Genomic DNA, 15,585 nt, shown 5'->3' on the forward strand with positions numbered 1-15,585 from the left:
AAAGAACTGGTTTACACACATTTTATACCTTAAAGGAGCAGGGCTTCAAATGGATATACTCACCATTTGGGGGGATGAGGAAGGCAGGGTCCAAAGATAAAATTTCACAATATTCAATATCTCATGACTCCCGTTCTCATAAACTAAAATTTTCTGGTTAATTCCCAATCGAGCTGGATTTTTAAAAGTGGAGTTTCAATGTAAGGTAGGGAAATCAATCTTTGGATTTGTATTCTTGGAGTCTTCTGAGGATTAATTTCTACATGTGTACTTTCCCACCCTAATAATGTCACCAAGTGATTTTTTTCCTCTAAACTACAATGATTTCTGATTCATGATGGGAGCTCTTCCTATTATAAAGTGTGTGTGTATGTTTTCAAGAGAAACAGATAATATAAATACTCCACTGAAATTACCTGGAGGGGAAGTGACAGTAAAAATAAAGCGCCAGTTTGACCCAGAGATCAAGACTGCCAAATTGGAGAAGCTCACATAACCTCCTTGAATTTCTGCCTGGGTACACCCTAAAAACAAACACAAAACCAAAAATAAATGTTAGTTTTCTATTCCAGAGAAATTTCTTCAAGTCTTTTCTATAGAGAGGTGATTGAACAATAAAGGTAAATGAAAAAAAAATAAAATAAGTGGTTATCCAACCCACCAGGTTTTTTTCTTACATAAGTCTTGGAACCAAATAATCCAAGATGGGCTAATAGTACCAGCTAATCTATAATGAAAATTTACAATGCCAGACCCTGTGCTTTTTATACATATTATCATATATAAATTATACAACAACCCTATGCAATATGCTAAGATCTAATCTATATTCTATAGATAGGAAACAGGCACATGAAAGGTTGAATTATTTGGTGCTAGAGTTACAGCTCAAATCTGCCTGATATTAAAGTTTGTATTCTTAAACAATACATGCAATGACTATTTTATTAAATTCCTGCCAATTAAATTCTACTATCTCTCTGAGGTGATCATTTTTATGGTCTGCCTCTCTTCTAGTCAGGGGATCTGTAGTTTATGTGGTAGCAGGGTTAAATCAATAGGACCGCATCCTTTTATCTAATCATGTCTGATAAGGCTATCCTGTTTTAACAAAGTGGAGAGCCTGGGCCTTGGTTTCCCTGAATTACATGCCAAAAAGAAAGCTCATGTCTTTAAGCTGTATGCTATAAGTGAAGAAGGCAATTTAACACAGGATAAGAATCACAATTCCATTAACCTATCTTTTGACTCCACTACCCTTAAATGACTTTGCTAATTGACAGCTGTCACCTTTCACTCTGGAAGTGTCACTATGGTAAGCAGAGTTTGGAGAGTGATCTAAAAGTTTATAAACTGGTTTGAGATGTCTACAGCTTCAAGGTATCATAAAGATATAATATGCATATTGTTATGCTTTTTCAGTTAAATTACTCAATAATTTTTGTGAAAACATTGTTTTTCCTCATCAATTTTGCAAAGCTAAAACTTCCTTTCTTAGAAACATCTTTTCCTTCATCTCCTGAGTCCCCAAAATAAATAAAATGCCCAGAAAAATGGAAATAAATAATCCTAGACTCAAATAAATGATAGGCACCCAAGATAAATGCAGTTTATACTCTTTAAAACCTATATGCATCAAAATTATGGTCAATAAACACTTGCAAACAATGAGCCACAAAGTACAGATGTTCAACATGAAATCATTTGCTGCAGTTTTTCCTTTGACAAACGTCCTTATTGTTCCCATCTTTGGAAGAATACAAAGCAGCATTTAATCCAAATGTGTCCGTGGAGCACAGTGAGTCTGCCTTGTAGAACAGCCGCCAAAATGCCTAATGGAAAATGCTTTAGCTCCAAATGGGTTTGCTTTTGTGTTAAATACCAGCTTGCCTTGGAGATCTGTACAAAGATTCCCATATATATCTATGATATTCTCAGATTTGAAGCATATGTGCCCAAAAGCTGATGCAGTACATTACTCCAGGGTTCATCGTATCCCTGGAATAGCAATTATAAAACATACAAATACTATTGACAGGCTCCCTGATCAAGCTGGAACACATAATGTATAGGCTGGGGGAATTTGGGATGAGGTGAAGTGTTGGGCTTGAAGCAAGATTGAAATTGATTACATGACTATCATTGAATGTTTCCTGAATGCCTTTCTGCAGGTATATGGTTCCTAAAACACCTTTTCAGTCAAAATATCCCACAACTCTTCTCTCCCTCCACCCCTACTTACATATTCTAGCAAATCTGTTACATAATTTATTTGAGACTTTATTTTTGAAAATATTAAGATCCTATCTTTTTCTGCAACTAGGATAATATAATTAAATGTCAAAGGATCTGGAGGACTCTTAAATAATTGTCTTTAAGTATATGAAAGCACTTTTTTGGTGATACAACATCTATTTTCCACCAAAGAGGGTCTACTGAAACAAACAATCATGAAGTGAAATTGCAGCATAAAAGATTTTGGCTAGACACATAGTAAAAACGGAAATATTTTGAAAAAGATATCCCAAAGGGAGGTATGGTTTTGTTGTTTTATTTCTCTCCAGGAAATACTTAAGCAAGTTAGATAACCCATCCAAACAGTTTGGGAGCCATTTTTCCTGGAATTAAGGAGAAATATTTCATGATAGCTTTAGGAGAAACTTTCAATCAGATGAAATAGGGGGATGTTTTGGTGATGTGGGCATTCTACCAACAGAAAACAACACATGATTTCTTCCTTACTTCAGGATACACAAAAATTGTGTAATGGAAGACACCGTTAGCCCATCCCTCAAATTTTCCTATTGCATTCTCCCAAGGAGAACAATGGTGACAGTACTGATCTAGATATGTCAGCTAGTCTGAGTGTGGTTTGATGTCAACCAAATAAAAAAGCAAACCATTTCATACTTTATTTATTTGCATGGACACAATATGATTCTAAGTTGGTCAATGGTGACATCCTTGGGGTAATCAAAAGAAACATAATAGAAGATGGAGGTAAGCATCAGGAATGGGGCAAAGTAAAGTATGCAGTACGGGTAAAGCATGCACTGTGAGTAAAGTACTGGGTAGGAGTAAGGTATGGCATAGGCAAGTTACAGAGTATGTGTGGGTAAGGGATGGGGTCTGAGTAAGATACAGGGTGTGGGTAATGTTAAGGGAATGGTAAGATATGGACTACACATAAGGCTATGGAGGATAGATAATTTAGAGACTAGGAGTAAGGGATGAACTGTTGATAAGGTATAGAGTACAGGTAAGGTACTGTGGATGGGTGAGTTATGGAGTGTGAGTAGGGTATGGAATACGAATAATTTATGGAGAAGAGGAGGAGGGTAGGTGAGTATATTCAAGAGAGGGTATCTGTTATACATATTACTAGAACATGAAAAAGACTGAAAGCTAACATTTTTGATGTTGCTGTGTATTTTAAGATCAAAAGGTGAGTTATACCTTGCACATTTTCCATACTGAAAACAGCAGCAAAATGACATTGAAGAAAATCAAAATGACAGCATTAAAACTTTTTGTGCTCTCATAATGCAGTTTTAAATGTTAACTTTTCACATTGGCCAGGCTTGGAAGTGTTGCCTAATTACTTTACTTTCTTAAAGATGTTGTTCATCTCTGCAGTAGAGATGATATTTGGGGCTGCCCTCTTTCTTTGTATTTTAAACCCAAGGAGTTTCAGACTTAACTGTTTGGGTAAAGAAATGACCAAGGAGAACAAAAATATGAGTCAGCAATATTTCACCAAACTTTAACTGAAGTGAGCAAAATTTATATTGTATAAGAGGTTCAGTATGGAAAGGTTATAAGGCTATTCTCACAAAATATGCAGCATTACCTGGGCTTTTAAAATTAAACTGTACCAAGAAAAATTGATAGAGAGCTGAGGAGAGCAACAAGACTATGGAAATTTGGAGAAATTATTTTCGTGGACAGGTTGAAAATATTTAGTTTCTTAATAAGTAAATAGACAGGCTAGGGAATTTATGGGTCAAAATATTTTAAAGGCAACTTGAGATAGCAGTCCAATAAATAGCTTTAATAAGATTACAACAAATAAACAAGGTTTAAACAATAAGGGTTTGAAGCTGTTAAATGTTTAATCACAAGATGTCGATTGTCTCCTCAAGAGAATTTTCAGAAGACATAGTTCTGTTTTCTGTAATTGATGAAGTATAGATTTGCAGGAAAACAAGATATATAAGCTAAATAATATGGTGAGATTTTTTAAAATCCTGGTATAAATTCACTAAAAACTATGGTGAAATGAGAACCTATTATCTAGGAAACTTTATCATCAACGTTTATTATGTCTTTCTGAACTCAGAGACCTGTAACAAAGAATGGAAGAACGTCATCAGGAGAAGTAGGTGGTATGTACCAGGTAGCAGGTAAAAGTTTAGACCAAAAGTAAATGCAGTTAGCAGGAGGAAAGATTTAACACTTCTACTGACTTTTCCTATACATTTTAGCATTTCATGTCTTTTAAGGGGACCTGTGAATGAGCTTAGACCATAGCCAGGGTACAGCAAGTAAGAACTGTGAAATGATGGCCTGTCTCAGAAACCAGTGACCTTGTAGATATGCTGATTTTTAACTAATAGATGAGTTATTTCCAAGTTTGGAAAATCATTACAAACAATCCAAAACCAAAAGAAATCCTAATTCGTTCATAGTGGATAAGAAATCTCATAGGCTGATTTTTTTAAGAGTTCTCAATGCTTCTATAAATTTACATAGGGATGGAGATATTTGACAAGTTATAGAAAGGTGCATACACACTACAACAATTTAAATGACCATTAGTATGGACCCTGCCTTTCATTATGTCACTAACAAGCCTTAAAGGGCACATAATTGTCATGACAATAGTAAATGCATAAATCCACCAATGGTTAAAAGCACTTTTCTGGAAAGAAGAGATTGTAAAAGCTAACAAGCTTCCCTGTTTCAAGATCTTTTATCATAAGAAAATATCAAAGTACTAACAGATAACTGTACTTAAGAGTATATATCTGCTATTCCCTTCTTTTGTTTTACAAATACAGAAATATATCATTATGAACTCGTTATTTAATACATATTTTGAAAAAAACTGTTATTTTCAAACCACAACTGAGCTAATGTTTAGAAAGTCTTTTTAATCTAAAACAATACGAATATTTAGTTCAGAGATTTGTTTGAATCCTAACTCTTATCAGAATTATTAAGCGATTCTGAATTCATGAGAGCAAGATGAACCCATTGGCTCTGTTCTTTTAATTAGATGACCCTGTCAGGGTATTTAATGAGTGCTGTCTGGGATAGCAGTTGGGAGTGAGGGGTGGTTGGTGCTTTCCTTTCTGATAATATTTTCCACGACCTACCTTACAAATTATTTTTACTCAGTTTTAATTCTTGAGCTAGTTTATTGAAACTAAAGGGATTAGAGGGATTTAACAGGTCTATGTTTTCTGACTGTCATAGTCTCTGATCCCAAATTCATAGATTTCAGAATGTTCCACTATGCCATCCTGTCCTTGTTGTATGCACACGATATAAAATATTTTTTTCTTTAAATCAGGGGAAAGCTCTGGAATGGAACTATGAGTGTGTGTGTTTGTGACTCCCTGAAATGAGAAAGAAATACACAACCCTACTCTTAACACAAAAAGAACACCTGTGCTCTGATGGCCATGCAGTCCCCTGTCTGAGAAGAAACCCTCTATGTGCCCTCACAGAGTTTGAGGCTCTGAGGTTAAAAACTGTGTTTTTGGAGACACTCCCTGGACTATACACAAGGGACTCAAAGTCCCTAGTAGGAACAATGATTCATCATTTGTGGCTTGGTCAGAAGGAGGGGCAGGTAAGAACACAGGAAGCCCTTCTAACTCTTCTGATGGAACAAAATATGTGGTCATCATAAACCAGAAAGCTTTCAATTTTGCTGCCTTAAAATTTTCATCACATCTACAAAGAGTCCTTTGTCTTAACTTGGTCCAGCAGCCAGACTAGATGTACAGTTTTGTATTTCTCCTCATCAAAACTCTTGGTTTCCATTCCTTCCTTAGTTTTCTCCATTTCAGTAAATAATGCTAACATCCACCCAGTACATCAAGGTAAACTCCTAAAAGTCATCCTTAAATCCTTGTGGCCCTTACTCTCCTCTTCTAATCTTTTGGTAGATCCTGTTAATTCTACTTCTAAATGGTGCCCTGAATCAATCCACTTTTGATCTCTACCAGCATCTATTGCCCAGGCCTCTGAAATAACTTACCAACTGGTTTCCTAGGTTCACTCTTTTCATTTTCCAATCTGCAGAGCCAAGTGGTCTTCTAAGCATCAGACCTTGTAACTGGCCTGCTTAAAACCATCCAATGGCCATGTTCTTCCCTTAGAGTCCATCTCAAATCCCCCACTGTGGTATCCATGGGTCTCTGTGCCCTGACTCCAGCCTTGCTCTCCAATATCACCTCCTGGCTTTATCTTCTGCCTGTGTCTCCCTCAGTCATTAGGCTCCTTTGCCTTCTTTCTGTCTCTCAAGTACATTCTCCTTAAAATCTTTTCTGAGGATCACATTTTGTACTGTTTTAAAACATAAAACTACAATGAAATATTTCACTATAAAGAAATTTATACCTTTCAGGCTCCACCAAAGTCAAGACAAACCAGGGACAGTACCAGAACTTCTCCTTGGGGATTCTGAGTTCTTCATCTGTGATAGTCCACTAGGGGACACATGCAAGTACATTTTTATATTTTTGAGTAGTTTGTATTTCAAGAGTTTTCTCGTGGATCAGGTAGTCAGGAATTTAGAAATCAAAAAGCATTCTTCCCATAAAAACTATGTTTGCTTGCTTGGTTCGGCTCTAGGTTGGGCCCTAATAACAATTTAAAATGCAGATGCCTAGTTAGTTTTCTCAAATAGCATTCTGAAGGTCACCTAAAGGTGCTTACTAAAAGGCACATTCCTGGGCCACTCTGCAAAATATATAATCAGAATAGCTTGGGTCAAGGCCCATGAATCTGCACTTTTCAATAAGTGCCCATTTTTATTTTGAAATATGGGCTCCAGGGAAAGTAAATGGAACTCTCAGGGTGCTGGGAAGGTAAGGAAAGGCAGAGAAAAGTGAAGAGGGGAAAACAAATTCTGACTGTCTGCTCTGGTTCAGGTGCTTAGCGTTTATCATCCCACTTACTCTTCACAGCATTGAGAGCAAGGCTTTCTCTTTCCCCACAGAAACCACCTTGTACATGGTGAACTGGTCCCTGGGCCAGTCCATGGGACTGTACCAAAGAAGTGTGCCTCATAGGGTGACTGGTTAGTCTATTTAGCAAAACGGGTTTGAGACCCAGCCTAAGATTCCATGCCCATTTCCTACACCATACTGAGGACACTGGCGAGAATACTGGTAGTCTTCAGACCAGGGTCTGAAGGAGAAAGGAGAAGATTACTCCTTATGCTTTACTGTCAGCCTAATCTTCCCTTTCACAGACACTATCACTGAAGATTGGGGATGAAAGAGATTTCTTCCAAATCACCTAAGAGATCAAGTATTAGAGACTTGATTATGAACGCTGCATGGGGTGCAAATATTTTCTGTGCAGATATGTTACTAGCAGGTGTCTGAAAGTCACACAATCTACCTGTCAGCACTGAATCTGACGTCCCTTCCAGGGAAGCTGAAATGGACCAAGGCTCCAAAGGGGTTCCCAAGAGCTCCACTCTTCTATTCTGGAAATAATAAAAACAGGAAAGGTTGAATTCAGAAGAGAATTTTATGAAGTTTTCTAAAAAAGAAGAGGATTCAGACAGAAACTTGTATTAAGTGTATATTCAGTAGAAATAAGAAAGGAAACTGATAAATCAATATTTTCTTCCTCAATTAAAAACAAATCAAAAGTAGCTAATTGAGAGGGGAGAGGGAGATCATTGTAGGAAAAGTTGGGACTGGGCAATGAAGAGGAAAAAGGAAAGGTGAGTTTATGGATGAGGAGAGTGGCATACGTTAGAGGTTGATAAGGAAGGAAAAATTAAGAGAAGAAAGCAGAAGGGAGTTGGGTCAGTGCCAGACTAGATACAAACTCTCAGGTTTCCAAGTGGACCTCAGCCCCACAGTCTTCTTCTCTCTGCAAACATGCCAATGGATGCATTTTTAAAGTAATAAGTGGAACGCTGATTTAACTATCATATTTCACTTTCCCCCATGACTTTGAAAGCATAGAAAAGGCAAAATAAAATAAAAGGACATGGAGACTGAAATTAGTATTAAGCACAGAAACTTCTTGATTTTGATGATTTTATTAACCACATATAAGAGAAATAATATACAATAACATAAAACTATAATACACATAGACTTCTTAGGTTTTTCCATTAGCATGTGGAAAGTCTTCTCCAGAGAAGATTTAAGAGACATAGTTCAAGAATTTATTTGGGACACCCATTAGACTGGCAGATATTTAAAAATCAGAGGACTGTAAGTGTTGAAGAAGATGTGGAGGAATGGGAACAATTATCCAATGCTAGGGGGATGTAGAATGTTAGAGCCATTGTGGAGGACAGTTTGGCAGTTCCTCTGAATCTAATTATAGAACTGTTATATGATTCAGCAATCACACTGCTGAGTATGTACCCAGAGGAATTAAAAGCAGGGACACAAATAGATACATGCCTACCATTGTTCTTAGCACCATTATTCACTATTACCAGAAATTGGAAACAACCCAAATGTCCATGAGCAAATGAATAAATAAACAAATTGTGGTATACACATTTTAAAAAAAAACATTTTTTACTTGGGAAGTGTAGTAGTTTAATATTATTGATGAATTCCAAAAAGAAATATTGGATTATGCTTGTAATCTGATCTATACCTGGGCACGATTGAGTTATGATTAGGGTGTTGATAAAAGTCATGGCAAAGAACAGAGTTGAGGGTTTCTGATGTTGAAGCTTTGATGTTGAAGACTTAAGCCAGAACCCCGGGAAGTAACCTCACAGAGGAAAGAGAAGCCAATCCAGGAAGAAAAGAAATGAACACAGAGAAAAGCAAGCGCCAGGAATGTAGGAACCCAGGAAGCCTGAACCCTCACAGATGTCGGCAGCCATCTCGCTCCAACATGTGACAATAGGCTTTGGTGAGAGAAATAACTTATGCTTTATGGTCTAGTATCTGTAAGCTGCTACCCCAAATAAATACCCTTTATAAACACCAACCAATTTCTGGTATTTTGCATCAGCACCCTTTTAGCTAACTAATATAGGAAGGAAAAGTTTTAGAATTGTATTTTCATCATTGACCAAATTCCGAACAACTCATAAAAATTGGAGGGAAAGCAAACTGTGAAATGGAAGGAGAATGGAGAAAGTAGTTAGAAGTTATAAGTAAGAAAATTGCGCATAGTAGGCACTATAAATGTATATCAGTGATAAAAGAATCTAAAACATATTATGAAAACATGTCCAACATTAAAGAGAGATTATTGCCCATAAAAATGTTACCTGCTTATCCAGAAAAACAAGTTGTGGTTGCACTGGAAGTTCTTTTCCTACCTCTCCATCGGAAGGCTGGACAAGGATTGAGAGAGCATAGGGCCGGATATATATCAAGTTCCCAGTTTTAAAACTGCTTGTATTTCTGTCACATGTGAAAATAAAAAGAACACTGTCCTAAGACTAAAATATCATTGCAGTGATTTTTCATAATATGTTATTACCTATGAAAATACTTGCATTTGCCTGTATTTCTAGAAACTTACTATACTTTGTAGTGAACATGACATTAAAACAAAGAATAATTGTCTATTGATTTTGATGAATTTGCTTAGCCATAATAAAGGATGAATTGAGGGTGGGAGGAATGCAAATTATGAATTTAAATGTTATCACTGTTTATTAAGATCTGCCAAAAAGAGCCTTAATGAGGGAACTTAGACTAAAATACTTAGAGGGTAGAGGCATGTTCAGTAGTACCTGATAAATCAGCTCGCCAAAGAAAAAACCCTGATTTTTAGAGTTTTCTGATTCTATGATATAAATGTTCCCACCACAGCCAAATCCAAGTTACCAATATGACATCACTGAACAGAGTTGAGAAGAAATGCCCATAAGATGGCTCCAGCACACCAATGTTTTATATGCAATGGCTGATTTAATCCGTACAACACCACCTTCATATTGATATTCTCCACGGTGTACCTTGCGTTAAGTAAGCTCCATAACTGTATAATAAATTGATCAATTTATTTTAATTGCATGAATCTACTAGAAAGAATGATACTTGTAAGTAATATTTACTGAGCATTTACTATGTTCCAGGTACTATTCTAAGCTTTTTATGTATTAACTCATTGCACCTTTAAAATGACACTCTTAAAATCCCACATCCAGTATGAAGAAACTGAGGGGTTGATGGAACTTGCCAAAGGTCTTACAGCTACTAGGTGTATCACCAAGGGCTGGAGCTGTTAACCAAAGAGTTGTATTGCCTCTCATCTCATTCGAGCTCATTAATTGCTGGTATAACTTAGCAATACAATTGGAATAAATAAAAAATAAAATAAAAAATAAAATAAAATGGAGATATAATCGTGATACCTCCAAATACCTTTTACCAAGAGTTTTGGTATTTTTATGGCCAAGCTAGCTTTATTAAAAGAACACTATACATCATTTGTTCCATTAAGCCTGCTGTGTATTACTCATAGTGGGCTCACAAGAGATATTTGGCAATTAAATGGAGATATACAGACATTATACACACACACACAAACACACACACACCATAATATAGATGATCCTTTAGTGACTAATCTTCAAAACACTCTGATTAAATGAAAATATGAATGAATAAATAAATAAAGCTTGTTCTACCCCCCAATGAAATATTTGTGAGTCCACTTCAGCCAACTACTCTACTCTCCAACTTTATTTCTATATAAGAAGTAAAGGAGAAACTTAATTCTCATGAAGGGTGCATGTAAAGTAAGGATGAAAACTAGTCCTAAAAAGAGGAAATAGTGGAAGAGCAAATCCAGTGGATCAGAAAACAAAGTGCTTCTGTGGGTGGCAATTTCCTTCTCCCCTGTGAATCCAGGGAAATGGGGGCAGAGTAGGGATGTTTCATCCTAAGGACTCATTTTGTCAACTGCCAGCTACCTGGCCTCTAACTAGAGCCACTCACTGGAAGTTCTACAGAAACTAGCCCAATTGTCATGTATAAGCTTGCTTTGTCTGTCTGACTGGATGAGGCTCCTTTCCTTTTTGCGATAGACCAACTTAAATAGGATTTTAAAAATCTATGCCATTTATTCTATCCTTCTAGGGATCTCCAATGATTAGGAAATTCTAACATTGTTACCTGCTCTTAAATCTCCCCAACCTAACCCTTAAATGCTTGCTGATGAGGAGCTAGGATATGGGCACGCAGTCTGGGTGGAAGAAACCGAAGGATTCCCTCAAAGATTCTGACATAAGTACCCTGATGTCTGGAGACTCAGGGACACGAACCAACCGCCTGAACTCCCGCTGAAAGGCCCTTCCCTGACACACTTTAAAGTTTATTGTGAGCAAACATCTCTTATTAAATGTAAACAGCATCTCACTGGAGGTCAGAGACTTGCTGCTACAGCATATCCCTAGGTAATACCACTTTAAGCTCCACATAAACTCTTAAGCAGTTTCTATCCTAAAACCTGACCGTAGGTGGTACAGTTTTTTACGATATGTTATAATAGTGCAATAAATCTGTTAGCTTAAAATCGAATCTCCGTGGCCTTTTAGAGAAATCATCATTAAATGCAGGGTCCTGTTAATGATGCCATCAAAGTGAAATTGTTTAATCTGCTAAGGGGGTGAAAGGTCACCAAATGAATTTTTTATAATACATCAACTTGACACGCAATAGGGAAAACTGTAATAGATAAAAGCAAAGGAAAAGGGCACTGTCTTCTTCTGATAGGTCAATAGCAGCCAAGAGAGTCACTCATCCACTTTCCTTTCACAATGGGGCTCCTTCTGCATTTAATATGGACACCCAATTAATACCTCAGCACCACAGACAACCTCATTTTAGGTGACTTATAGCAATTTCTCCCCCTTCCCTGAAATGAAAGTGATCACAATACATCATAGCATTGTGCGAATTAACGCTAATTGATTCCAGTTACCAAGCAGTGATGGGCCACTTATATAATCGAGGCGTTATTGGGTGCTAGAAGGGATGGAGGGAAGATTAGATTCCAGTGTTCGTTGCTGTGACGACGGGAGTCACCTGACGCCTTGTTAGACAGTTGTAAGGTTCTATTGCTGGCCCCAGTGGGGTCGTCAGTAAACCAGAGTGATGTCCAAACATCATTACACGCTGCTCCTATATTAAAGCAAAGGGATTAGCAACTTATTGCAAGCAACCTGGATTTGTCATTGTGCTGTCGTTATCCAATTTCCAACTGCTAATGTGACTGTAGCCTGCGGGCAGAAGAACCTACAGCCAAACTTGAAAAAATGGGGGAGGCAAGTTTCTTCCCAGTCTTAACCACTATTTAACAGCTTTCAGTACCTAGTCAGGTATGTGGAAGAATTTTTTTTTCTTTCAATACTTAAGTGCAGGGTAAAAGAGAAAGATCAAGAGAATGCAGAATTTCTCTGATGGGCAGTCACCAGTACATTCCAACTCTTCTTGCTTGTTAATCTTCCAGACGCAAAAAGTTTACCCTGAAGAGGAGGGGGATATTTCCATTTGCAAGATAAACCCAGCACAAATAAATGTTGCTGGTGAAACCTGTCTCTGAACAAGACTTAAGCTTCAGAAGGAGCAAAAGAGGGGGTGATTAGTGAGCCATAGTTTTTCGATCCCTCTTCAACCTTCTCCTAAAAGCTGCTAAGCCAGTTTCCTGCAGAAGAGTCTTACATTTTGATTAAATGTTGCAGGGTGTCCTGCACATTTCAACCTTTATAGTTTTAAATAGGCTACATATGGCAGAATGTCTATATGTGCCATGAGGGACAGACTCGAATTCCAAAAGGGTTTCTAAGGTTCTGTGCCCTGGGAGAATAAGTTCTCTAGTCAATTCAGTTTAGTAAACATCTGTTGACCCTCCTGCTATGTACAAAATGTTGTTCAAGGCACAGTGAGATATACGAAGATAAATAAAACACCATGACCTCTGCCCCCCAGGAAAGCACTTCTATATAGTCTATAAGACAAGAATGCCTTTCCTATCTTTCTGACTTGACATATATCATTTTACTTAAATTTCATGGTCCTTTTGCTCCATATTAAACAAAGCCAGATGTCCTTAATGGCTGTCAACTCCTAGGAGGGAAGCAATATCTGATGACCTGACAGCCACTTTTTTTAATTGGAGATGTCGTGAGTTTACAAAAGAACTATACATAAAATACAGGATTCCCATACACCTCCCCACCTTGCATTGGTGTGAATATTTGTTGCAACTGATGATAGCACATTGTTATAATTGTACTTTTTATTTTTAACAGTAGTTAGCTTTGTTACAGTTAATGAGAGATTATTAAAACTATGCTGTTAATTATCACCCATAGGTTGCATTAGGTGTATTTTTCCCATATACCTCTGTATTAGTAACACCTTTTATTAGTATCATGCATCTGTTGTAATCCATGAAAGACCATTCTTGTATTTGTACCATCAGCTATAGTTCATTATCTATAATAGGGTTCACTGTATTATACAGTCTTGTGTTTTAGCTTTCAATTTTTACTCACATCACATATACGACCTGAAATTTCCCCTTTTAACTACATACACATACATAATTCAGTGCTCTTAATTACACTCAGTAATGTGCCTCCACCATCACCATCCACTGACAGCTTCTTTTTGGCACTATGATATTGTGGTTCTGAGTCTGGCACACTGTAAACACACCATAAGTGTTACTATAGTAACATTATGCACTTCTGCTCTTGGGCCTCTAAATGCCTGTGGAAAGTAAGCATCCCTTTTGGCTTGGCCAACTACAACTTCCGGAACACTCTTCAAGCTATGTGCCCACTGTGGTGCGATTTTTCTTATTAAACTCTTGTGATTCCTTGGAATTATACATTTCAGATTGGAATTTGAATAACCCTAGGTGTAGGTTGCAGTGTGCCAGGGATATCTAAAGACAAGGAATAGTCATGGCACATCTTCCAGCAATGTCAATTGCAAGCAAATATTGAGATGACAGAAAACTAAGTAGTTTCATTGGTAAATCACTTAACTCATATTTTATAGTAAATTTGCCATGAATATCTTATATAGGAAAATGGAAACTCTGAAAGAATTTTTTTATCATATACAGAATTCAGAAATCCCACTTGTTGTGGGGTATTATAGTAGTCAGTCTAGCCATGAAAACAGAAGTCCCCCAAGATCTTTCTCATGGAGGAGATACAACAAAGAATATTGATTACACAGGACTATTAGAAGACAGGAGAAGCCAAATAGGCTATATTTCCACTATTTGCAACAAGTATTTAATGATCATTTATTGTTTGTGGTACTATGGGAGATGTAACCATGAACTGAAGCCTTGATCATGTAATAAAATACTATAAAGATAAAAATATACTCGTTAATTTTATGAAAAAAATTAATCTTTAGGCTCCTTTATATTGAATTAATGATTTCTTTGAAGTAGATATAGAATAAGATGAATATAGCATATTCTGATTAAATAATTGAGTAAATGTTTGTTTTGCCTATCCCTTAATTTTTAAATCTCTAGATTTTCTTATGAAACAGACAATTTTTTAACATAACTGTTCAATTAATATTTGGAGAATAAAAAAACCACTGAAATGTAGGCTTCATAGGTCTTTGTTATTATATTTACCTGGGAATTCACCATATGTACTCATAAATCTTAAATTATTTGATTCTAAGATAGTGTGGTTACACAAAAAAGAGACCAGCTTTCAATTTAGAACTATGTGTGCATGAGTGCAGGGAAATGCTGGATGTAGATATGTCAACAGCAGCTATAGATTATAATTAACATCCTGTTCACAAGGAAAATAGCAGGAAAAAATACATAAGCCACAAAACAAGAATCAAAGGCATAGTGGTCTGGGACCATTTACAATAAGAACTACAGTACCCAAGGGCATCACTGAAGAAACAAGGCTGTGAAATAAATGTTAGTTTTAATGATGACTATGAATCATCAAAAAAAAGTGAATGGTCCATTATTACCCACTTAATAAGGAAGGATAATATGTGATCTGTTTATGTTGTTGTTGTTGTTGTTGTTGCTTTAATTTAAGACATTAGTTGAAGGCTTTTTAAAAAGAATATTGTTCCTTTAACCACTAGCATTTTTAAAAACCTTGCTTAAACAGAACATCTCATTCTATCATAATGCCTCATATAGGAAATACTCTTCTGCTATTCTTTCCAGTCTCCAATTCAACAAAGCAGTGAATTGGTATTGTAGTGAAGAGAAAAAATGGTGTAGAAAACCTATTTAATGGCAAAGCTGTGGTTTTGCTGAGAGGGAGGAAAGAGACAAGTTGGGAGCTCAAGAATCTCTTCTGGGATGAACATTATGTCAGCTATTGCTGCGTTGGAA

General features: G+C 36.7%; 1 protein-coding gene across 7 annotated transcripts in view; it reads right to left on the reverse strand.

The window, feature by feature from the left end:
* The window catches only part of PKHD1 (PKHD1 ciliary IPT domain containing fibrocystin/polyductin), a 568,785-nt gene that overhangs the window by 54,790 nt on the left and 498,410 nt on the right, over nt 1-15,585 (reverse strand). For all 7 annotated transcript variants that reach the window (XM_058306868.2, XM_071218516.1, XM_071218517.1 and 4 more), the window contains 3 exons: nt 9,497-9,632; nt 7,639-7,726; nt 417-524 (listed from right to left, as the gene is read on the reverse strand). In XM_058306868.2, the coding sequence (XP_058162851.1) occupies nt 417-524; nt 7,639-7,726; nt 9,497-9,632 (332 nt within the window). The remainder of the gene's footprint in view (nt 1-416; nt 525-7,638; nt 7,727-9,496; nt 9,633-15,585) is intronic.

This window comes from Dasypus novemcinctus, chromosome 11 (assembly GCF_030445035.2).
Source record: "Dasypus novemcinctus isolate mDasNov1 chromosome 11, mDasNov1.1.hap2, whole genome shotgun sequence".
Lineage (NCBI taxonomy): Eukaryota > Metazoa > Chordata > Mammalia > Cingulata > Dasypodidae > Dasypus > Dasypus novemcinctus.